General features: G+C 37.9%; 1 protein-coding gene across 1 annotated transcript in view; it reads right to left on the bottom strand.

Annotated features, from left to right (window-relative positions):
- Positions 1-2,186: 2,186 nt before the first annotated feature.
- Positions 2,187-10,937, bottom strand: part of LOC103769408 (vacuolar protein sorting-associated protein 13B-like) — a gene marked incomplete at both ends in the record, with an annotated part of 15,461 nt that continues 6,710 nt past the window's right edge. Inside the window, 2 exons of the mRNA XM_008936598.1 lie at positions 2,187-2,393; positions 7,826-8,046. Coding sequence (XP_008934846.1) covers positions 2,187-2,393; positions 7,826-8,046 — 428 coding nt within the window. The remainder of the gene's footprint in view (positions 2,394-7,825; positions 8,047-10,937) is intronic.

Here is a 10,937-nt window from a genome sequence, read left to right as displayed (position 1 = left end):
TCTCCACCAAATGACATCTGACAGTATGTTTTTTTATCCATGCACTTGTATGTCCCTTGTGCTGGCTCGTTCTTCTGAACTGCCTTCCTATCCCAGCCACAGACAGAGCATCTTGGTCTGAGAACTCGTAATGGAGATGATGGGCAGAAGCTCTATGCCTCAGTCTTTCAGTCACATAAACTATGGCTTTATTCAAATGTTTTCTCCTGTTTGTAGCTTTCTTTCCTCTTCCATATCTTTTATAACATCAGAGCATACTTATCCTGTCTAAGCCAAGTGATGCATCCCTTTCAAAGTAGTTTTCAAATCTCAGTTGGAAAGTGCTATGTCAACTCAATGCCTCCCGTGGTTAAAAAACCCCTATATTAATGCCATGTGTTCTAATAGACCTTTCTATTCTAACAAGATTGAAATTATAGTAAACTTCAGAGTGGAAAAGACTGAATACAATTTCTAACATTGTCCTTTTTTGATTAGTCCATCAAACTTCACTTGGATCAGGAGAAAATTTATTGAGCTAGTGCATAACATTTGTTGAGAACAGGAAGAAAATGAAAGAAAAGAAGAACAACTTTTTGCAAAGAGATAGGATATGAACGCTGAACTTGGACCCATATTACCAAAATAACCTCGGTAAGATATGGATTAAAACAATTACTGAATCAGTTTCAAGTAGTGCTCAAAATACAGCATGTGCTCCAAATACTGCTGTCTATATGGAGGTTTAAAACCAAATCCTTGTTTATAAAGCGAGTGGCTTATGACTTTAATGAGAAAGAGATCTGATGTGAGTAGGTGTAAAAAAATATTTTTGTGCCCATATTGTTTTCTTACCATTATTACTTACCTTCAATTCTGTTTCCATGGCAAATTTTTTTCACAGTTCGGATCACACACACATAGAAAGCCTGTGTTCCACAACTGTTGTGTGAGGTACCCCCCAAATTGCTGTGTTTGTCATGAGAACGAAACCCAGTCTTGCAGAACAGGCACTCCACATTCTAATAGCTTTATATTAAGAGTTAAATATTGCATATATATTATTTTACCACTGGTATCCCTTCAACTCATCTTAACATGTTTTTGGTTCTCTCCTGGAGCACAAGCAAGGCCAGCTCACTACCCTAAGTAGTAAGCTTGACAGAGGCACTAAGAAAATCACAAATACCAGGCCTACGCAGTGGCACAGCCTCCTGTGACCACTCACTCTACTACAAATCAGCTACCTGGTGACTCATAGCTAATGATACTCATAGGTAAGTTTAACACTGTCTTCATGCTGACAAAAGAATTAGCCTTCTTTCCTCAGTATGGCAGAGAAGCTGAGCTCCTTCACATGCCTCAAAATAATATTTTACAGCCTTAAACACACATGGAGATTTAGACCAGGTACTGGATTGCTCCAGGCAGTTATACAGTGCTGTAAATTAAAGAGGTAGAAATACATAAAACCAAGGGGCCAATCTTTCTTATATTTGAAGCTACACACCCAAATCCTCATCTGACAGAGTTAAAAAAGCACTCTTGAGACATGTAACAGCTGGGAGAGTGAAGGAACTGAGCTCCAGAAGTACCTCACAGATGGAGGATAAGAGTGGCTGGACAGACCTGGGGCTAGCATACAGCTGGGTGGTGACCTGCAATGTCAGCCTTGGCAGCCTCCAGTGCCCCTGTACCTCTCCTGGTTGCCAATACAGTCTACACACATCAGCCCTCCATCAGACTCAGGCATTGTAGTGACTGGTTTCAGTACGGCAGGCTGACTGCTGAAGCTACCTGTGATGACTCCCAAGCAGCACAAGTACCACAGATGCTTCCAAAGCATCAGTTACTATACTAATAATTCTGGACTTGAAAAATGCCTTATGCTTCTTGACCTGAAAACTGTAACCACCATTTTCTGACAAGAGTCAGAAAATTCACTCACTTCGAACAGAAACAATCCAGACAAATAATACAAGCAACAGAGCAATTTCTTTGGTTGGTTAGGTTTTTTGTTTGTTTTTTTTTTTTTTGTTTTCTCCTTCCTCTCGTTCCACCAAACTGAGTAATGAAGTATTCTTCATTAGTTTATCAGAGCAAAGCTACTTTCCATAGGGATGTTACTGCTTTTCCTAGTCCTTCTGGTTTTCAATTCACTATATACCACCACATCTTAATTTTTTTTTCTTTTTAAGAAAGCCTACCTCTGTAGTAGTCCCAATGTCAGCAGATGGGCTGTATGTGCTGGTATCTGGTGGAGCGGTACCAACACTACTTTTAACTGGAGAGCTAGGAGGAGCAGGTCCTGTCATGCTTTCAGTATACACAGAAGATTGATACAGGATTCCTTTCCTCTGAATTTTATTCCAAACTTTACTTGTGATCTCAGCCAGTTCATACAGAAGCTGCACCTAAAAGAAAAAAAATCCCACACTTTTTTAAGATTAAGTTTTCCTTAATGAGGTGAAGGAAAAATTAAAGTCCTCCACTGAGACTTAGAATGTAGCGGAACAGAACTTACTATTTATACTATTCTGATAAGCAATTACAGTGCAATTAAAACAATTAATAAATATATATTTGTTAGTATAGTGATTTTGATAAAAAGTCATATGCTGTACATATGGTACGTAGCTCATAAAAACATAACCAATAACATGGTCTTGTAAAACTTAATAATATCAATTTTAACAATTAAAGGTAAGTTGTGGTATATTTCATATGTATAGATACCAGCTCCAGAAATAGGCAAATACATAAACTTCAGGAAGTATTAACAATACAGAAACTATTCACTTAAATGGTATTAAAATAATGATCCTGCACAACATATGAAACTGTTCTATGTTTTAGGAAGAATATTCACTATCAAACTCCATATTCTCCTGGCATATGTCATTCCAATATTCAGAAACATGCTGTTTAACTTGCACATTGTTTGACTCAGTTCTAAGATATTTACACAAGTTTTTGTAAATAAGCATTAATCATGGAATTTGTATGACAACATACTGCAATATACTGAATAAAACAAGCACAGAGAAGACTGCAAACAATATATAAGCAGATCCACAGCTGGATACCATACCAAACTTGCCACTATAAAAAATGGAAATTCTCCTATTTATAAGAACTTTAAGCCTCAGGACACATCTACTCTATGAAGCTGGCTTCTTATGTGGGCAGAACAGATGCAGAAAAACACTGTTGTCAATCTACATTTGATATAAAACAGTACTTGATTTTGTGCATGAGAGTGTGTGAAGTCTCAAAGTACGTGCTACAGTCCTTTCTTAAGAGGTGAAATGCTGGAATTTTATAAAAACCTTCTTAATACATCTTGGATTTTCTTTTGAAGTTTCAAGGCTTACACTGAGCAGGTCATATACTCATTTTACAGAATTTTTCCTTAACAGAGATAAACTTCTCACTTACTTCTTTTGTCTTCTTATACAGACCAATCTACAGACAGACATTAACTCTGGCTGTGGCAAAAAGTTCTTTCTGTTATGCTTTAAAATATTTTTTGTCTGTAGCACTCTGATACACACTGGTAGTCTTTAAATTACTAGTTAAAAATCTCTAGGTTTTCCTGAGTTTCTTCCATATAACTCAGGGAGATCAGCTAGTAATGTCCACCTGATTGATTAATATAACATTAAGTGGTGTTGACACTTTGCTGGCAAGAGAGTCTCTAGAAAATTAATAGGATACAGGCACATACCCAAATCACACATGCTTGCAACCTCCCTTCAAAATATTTTTTGTTCTATAAATCAAAGGACAATTTAAATGATACCTGTCTTAATGAAGCAAAGCTTTCAGGAATTTAAATATGCTATTCTTCGTAAAGGCACAAAATAAGGCAAAAGAAGGAATGATGCAACTTCTGTGTCTACATACATGCTCATACACAAGATAAAGAGGTTTGTCATCTGCTAATCTAACACTGAAGAGTTAGTATCTTATTAGGGTTGCAGCAGTCATAATCATTGAAACTAATAATTACTTATGGAAAGAGAGAGATTTTTTTTTTTTTTTAACTGTTTCAGCCACTCTGAAATGGTGGCTATTTCAGACAGCAGAAGCCACCTCTCTGAACATCGCCAGACATGCATGTAGTATGGCCTTAATACTCTACCCTGCTCTGAAACAAGAGACAGAGCAAGTCCACCAAGAAAAAAAGGCACATTCTGATTAGAGGGAGATGATTTTCATGGAGATATGTTAAAAAGTAAAAAATAAAGAAATATCTCACACCAAAACTCCATTAAAACAAGAAAAAAGGCACACATCCATATGGAAATAAAATTTTTAAACTTCAGATAAAGAGCTCAAGTTACGTCTGAGTACTTTCAATACAATTAATTCTATTCCATCAGTTTTTACTTATTAAAACAGAAGGATTTCTACTTCTCCTCTTGGTTGCACTTTTTGAGTATTAGTATTTTGAAAATCCATTTCTGATTTTATTAGAAGAGTTAACGTAAGTGTAAGGCCTCCATCTTTATAAGTATTTTGAGCATAACAGTTAATACAGAATAATTATTTTTAGTACACTCTATTCAGGAGAAGAAAAATGGTATGACAAAAATAGGAATAACTCTGCCAGTATTTATGAAGAAAAGTTTCCCTCTCTCACTGCTTCCATTCCTTCCCCAGCAAAACCATGCATAACTCAGTAAGACCCCACTGACTACTTGGCAAAATCTGTAAAGTTCAATATGCTACAGTATTCTGTACTTAAAAAATAACACATTACTACAAAATTGAAAACTACAACAAAATACAATATCCTGGCAATTTTGCACACTGGAAGTATCTATTGATTTTAAAGGGATACAACCATCAGAACATGGTTTCATATTAATTCATAAAACCCATACAGTAAAATATTTCACCTTTGCTGCCATTTAACAAATTCATTAAGTATCACCTACTCTAAGGCTGTCATCTATAGACAAAATACAACCTGGCATTCTAAAGAATCAAATTTCATAGTTGCTCTCCTGTGAATTTGTAACTAGCAAATGCTGTTTATGTAATTGTATTTTCCATCTTCTGTTCTGAACATCTGGTTAAAGGAGACAGATTTTTTTTTTCCCCCCTTTTGCATAAGCAAACCACAAAGGACAAGCAAGACAGACATAAGGGAGAAAGTACAGCTCAGGAACCTTCACTTAACTCACATAACTTGTTTGCATCCTTTTGGACATTGTAATACTTCAGTAAATGAAGGACATCTTTTAAGACAACAATATTTAGTCTGATATTCCACTGTACAACTTCATTTTAACATTGTACTATACTTGCAGTATGACTTACATGGAGCTTACGATTCACATTTTCTAGTGCAAATATCTTCTTACAGTTTGCAAAACAAATTATTTGGTCATACTTTGGTAGAAAAGCTTGAAAACATTTACTTAAACCATTTTTCTTTTTAATTAGCAACTCACATTTAAATAAGTCTTCCACTTATAACAGTGTCATTCTGCTTATAAATTAATACTATTAATGTATTAAATATTAATAATGAGATTAATTGGAGATTTAAAAAAATTAGAGTTGATCAGAGCATTTGCTAGAATTTCACTGAGAATATGTACGATTGGTACAATCAAATGTAGCAAGCTAGTTTGCTATATGAACATCTCAAAATGTTTACTAGTTCTGTGAAAAGTTGCAATATCAAGATGAATTTTATCCCGTTCTATGAAAATTAATACAGAATAAGGCAGATTACCATAGGCTTTGAAATTATTACATATGAATTCAGCCCTGAAGAGAAAGACTTGTGGATGTTGATTGACAAGAAGCTCAACATGAGCCGGCACTGTGCTCATGCAGCCCAGAAGGCCAGCTGCATCCTGGGGAGCATCAAGAGGGGTGTGGCCAGCAGATCAAGGGATGTGATTCTTCCCCTTTGCTCTTGTGAGACCCCACCTCGAATACTGCATCCAGTTCTGGTGTCCCCACCATAAAACGGACATAGATTTGTTGGAACGAGTCCAGAGGAGGCCACAAAGATGATCCAGGGACTGGCCCGCCTCTGTTATGAGGATAGGCTGAGGGCACTGGGAGTGTTCAGCTTAGAGAAGGGAAGACTCTGGGGGGACCTTATAACTGCCTTCCAATACCTGAAGGGAAGCTACAAGAAGGCTGAAGCGGAACTTTTCACAAGACTGTGCAGTGACAGGACAAGGGGAAATGGTTTTACACTGAAAGAGAGTAGGTTTAGACTAGATCTTAGGAAGAAGTTCTTCAGTATGAGGGTGGTGAGACTGGAACAGATTGCCCAGAGAGGTTGTGGATGCCCTCTCCCTGGAGGTGTTCAAGGCCAGGTTAGATGAGCCTCTGAGGAACCTGGTCTAGTTGAGAGGCATCCCTGCCCATCGCAGAAGGTCGGATTAGATGATCTCTAGGGCCCCTTCCAACCTAAGCCATTCTATGATTCTGTTAAGTATCACAAAGCTGAAAAGCTTTCAGAAGTTTTTAAATATAAAATTGACAACAAAATCATAATTAAGCCCTTTCCTATTTACACATTTATAACACAGTGACAACCTTTCATATCTTGAAAAACACCTATCATACAGCTTTACAAGTCTTAGTAAACCTTGTTGAGGCTGCTCAATTTTACATTTTAATTTGACATGTTCAGTGCATAATCTCACTACCAACCCCCTTTGTAGTAAGTGTGATCCCATCCCGGACAGGAGAGAACGGCATATGGTAAGAGAGTCAGAAATAACTTGCATGGAAGGCAGTAAATGGGGCAGGAGACTATACATTGAGGGGAAAAATAAACAGGTAGTTTAAAATGCTTGTTTCATTCATAGAACACGGAATGATGCAAGGAAAAAATTGCACATGACGGAGAAATATATTGTAATGAGTACACACAAGGGATGACATTAAAATTACACCAGCCACCTTGGCTTTAGTATTCCCAGGCTTGGGCAATAGCTCCACAAATCTTTAAAAATGTGCTGTGCTAGCAGATCAAAATTATAATGCTTTGTGTTATTTCCCTTTCTTTTCTTTAAATGAAGCAATAAACACTCCATTTTGTCCATAACTTTGGGGTCCATCCTTTGAAAAACCTTTGAAAAATCTTGTATATGGCTAAAACCTTGGGGCAGGCACCATATGAGTGCAGAACCTCCTCAGTCCTCAACAGGTTTGCAGTTCCCAAGAACAAGAGTGTTCTCTGTAGCACCACTGGAAATGTTGCAATTGTCAGGAAAGTGTTATTCAGGTTGTAGTAAGGATTACTCAAAATTTTGCACAGAAAATCTAGCCTGTTTGGAATGATAGCAAAAGTGATCCAAATCACTGAAAACACAGGGTGCATTTTCTGAAAATCTGGCAACATCTTTGCCTTTAATAAACATAAATAAGGTCCTAACTTTTGTTTACATACATTCATCTGGGTTTTTTTTTCCCATTACTCAAGGATACCATTGTTTTCCTAAAAACCATTTTATGTTAGAAAAAAATATTAGTTCTATGAAAATATGCTAAAAAATTACATGAAAACACTTCAATATATGAATTCACGGCAGAACAGCACTATAGCACTTAATGGTACATCTGCAATTCATTTCAATCCATCAGCCAAAAGGTGCATTTATACTGTAGCTATTACATTCTGAGAAGAGTTTAAATTACAAAACTTGAGAGAGCTTCAAAGCAAATATTAATCTAAGCACCTTGATCTCAATGGCCCACTTAGAAAAAAATTAAGATAGAAGAGATCCTCTTCAACAAAATGCAGAACAATTGTACTTATATAGAGTTATTTTTAATCTCCTTTCATAAATCAATTAAATGCACCAACCTGGGGATTGGAGCACTTTATTTCAAGGGATTCAAGGTCAACATGGAGGCAGACAACAAATGAATGTCTGGATTCTGGCTCCGAAGCAAGCAGTTTCTGTGAAGTAACAGCTAAAGTAGATGTACAGCCCATTGGTTCCACTAAATTAAGTGTCATCTGTTGTCCAAGAAGCGTATATATACTGAAACGATGGAGACTAATAGTCCACGGAAAAGCATCACCTAATGATTAAAAACAAAGGAAAACAGTTAAATACTTGCATAATTAAAAGTATGCTTTTTTTTTCCTCAAAACTCAGTAAAGGCACTATCCTAAATCCCCTTAGGAGTCAGCAAGTGCAATCAACAACCATATAAATTGATCCCAACCTCTCACATAGATAATTCAAGCACCAATTCCATTCTATACTTCAAAATCTAAACAGCAATAAATTTTTTACAACTTTTAAAAAACTGAAAACCGCTGGGAATTTTAACCCCAAACTGTGAACAAACATGTACAAGTCTTCACAGAAGTCTTTTTGCTTTGCACGATTTTCCTCAAACTCAGGAGTATCCTGAAACCACTCATCACTTGTTTTGGCATATGGATGGCAGAGACAGATCCTTACGTTATATATTTACACATGTTAAAAGATTTTCATACTAAAAATAAGAATTATCTTTCCTCCAAAAATTTACAGCTTGCATCTCAATTAGAGTGGTGCCACAGAGTAAAGCCTGCTCCAATGCACTGCCCAGGTAAGTGACACCTTGATCACAGTGCAGCTCCTTCTATGGCCTCCACTTAACTGCTTAGGATTTTGTAAAAACAAATTATTATAGACATACACTGACCACTTACTTAATTTCTTGTATTTAGGAGGGAGCCTACCTAGAGAAGTACCTAGCAGCCTACCATGAATCATTATCAAGAATAACCAGTGAGGGAATTGGCAGTGTCCAGCTGAATAACAAAATGGCTGTAACTTCACTACAATCTGTTTTCTTTTTAGATTGTCAACAGGTGGGAAAGAAGAGTTTCCAGAGCAGGACCACAGAAAGAACTATCTGGGTTGGTCTTTAAAAGGTCAACAGGAACTCTTTTTACTGAGAAAATCTTCAACAGCTCTACAAGCTGGAGTTGAAAGGAACTGAGAACACAGACTAGAAAAACTGAAGCAGAATCCCTGTGTTGGGTTTGACCTTGGACTGGATGTCAGGTGCCCACCAAGCCACTCTATCACTCCCCCTACTCAACTTGACAGTGAAGAGAAAATATAGTGAACAGCTTGTGAGTCGAGACAAGGAGAGGGGCATCACACAGCAAATACTATCATGGGCAAAACAGACATCCTGGGGAATTTTATTTTATTTAATTTATTGCCAAGATAGGACAACAAGAAATAAGAACAAATCTAAAACCACCTTTCCTCCACCCCTCCCTTCTTCCTGGGATCAACTTCTCTCCCAAATTCTCCCCCATCTCCCCCCTGAGTGGTGCAGGGGGACAGGGAATGGGGACTGTGGTCAGTTCATCATATGTTTTCTCTGAAGCTGCTTCCTCCTCACACTCTTCCCCTGCTCCAGCATGGAGTCCCACCCACAGGAGATAGTCCCATATGAACTTGTCCAACATGGGCCCTTTCCATGGGCTGCAGTTCTTCATGAACTGCTTTAGTGTGGGCCCCTTCCACAGGGTGTAGTCCTTCAGGAACCGACATGGGTCCCTCGCAGGGTCACAGCTCCTGCCAGAAAATCTGCTCTTGGCACCTGGAGTACCTCCTTCTCCTCCCTGACCTTGCTGTCTGCAGAGTTGTTTCTCTCACATATTCTCACTCCTCTCTCTTCTGATTGCTGATGGTGTGGTGGAATTTCCCCCCCCCCCCTTCTTAAATATGTTATCACAAAGGTGCTACCAACATTGCTTATTGGCTCAGCATTGGCCAGTGGTGGATCTGTCATGGAGCCAGCTGGAACTGGCTCTGTCGAACATGGGGGAAAACACAGAAGCCACACCTGCAATCCTCCTAGCTACCAAAACCTTGTCATGTAAACCCAGTATGATGCCACATATGGTAACTGGGTTCCAGAGAAAGAATTTAGGCTCTGCAAGTGACAGGGAACCAAACCTCAAAGAATGCTCAACAGAAGGAAAATTACATGGGTAATTATCATTCTACTTGAAACAGACATGGGTTTTGGTCTCTTCAAAAGTACAAAAGCATAACAATTATTTCAGGTCTTGGAGTTTTTTTTCCTCTAACAAAAGTCTTCATCATTCCATTTCTCATATTTTCTGCTGAGGAAGCTGGGCCTTTTTTCCTTCCTACTTAAATGACAGAGAGTCTGTGCCCAGGGTGTGAATTTCCAATCCACCAGGTAAAACTGCCTAGCCCAATTCGAAGTGGCATAAAAGAGTCTGGATACATCCTCAGATCCAAACTCAGAAGGCTGGTGAGCATCCATAAACTACAGCCTGTTCTGAAAGAATCTTTATCTTTGTACAGAGCACATTCATTTGGAGGAAAAGAAAAAGTTCATCTTCCTGTCCCAAAATTCAGGAGATTATTTGGTATTAGCTTTTATTTTTCAAGATTTGGGCCCAGAGTCATGGGTAAGAAGAGTCCAAACTAACCTAACACTCCAGAAGGACAGGAGCCAGTCTTGAGAATCAGAACAGAAGATGGCAGACAAATACAAAGGTAACAGTGGGATGGGCCCTTGGAGTCTCACAGGGCAATAAGGAATTCAAATTGGTGTATTTTAGTGAAATTTCTATTGTTTCTTCCACAGGTGGCACCAGCAATAAAATTATATGGTCAGAACTATATATCTGGAGAGTCTGTGTGTCTCATCCTAAAACCTGAGAACTTCAATAGCTTATTTTGAATCTCTTGCATATTGATTAATTCAGCTCAGCCAAAGTAACTTGAAAATATTTTGGAAAGGTTTCTGATTGAAAATTTTAAAGTAGTTAGCAGTCTATATTTTTTTCCAAGTTCAGTCAGCCAAGAAATACAAAATTTTAATTATAATACATGGAAAAAATTCAAATGCAAAATCAACTCTAATGATATATTTCTACTTATAATGCATGAAAGCCTTTGTTTTTCTCTGTGCCCCCCCCCCCC

The sequence above is a fragment of the Merops nubicus genome, unplaced genomic scaffold (assembly GCF_000691845.1).
Source record: "Merops nubicus isolate BGI_N331 unplaced genomic scaffold, ASM69184v1 scaffold18153, whole genome shotgun sequence".
Lineage (NCBI taxonomy): Eukaryota > Metazoa > Chordata > Aves > Coraciiformes > Meropidae > Merops > Merops nubicus.
This window is presented reverse-complemented; position numbering and strand designations above follow the sequence as displayed.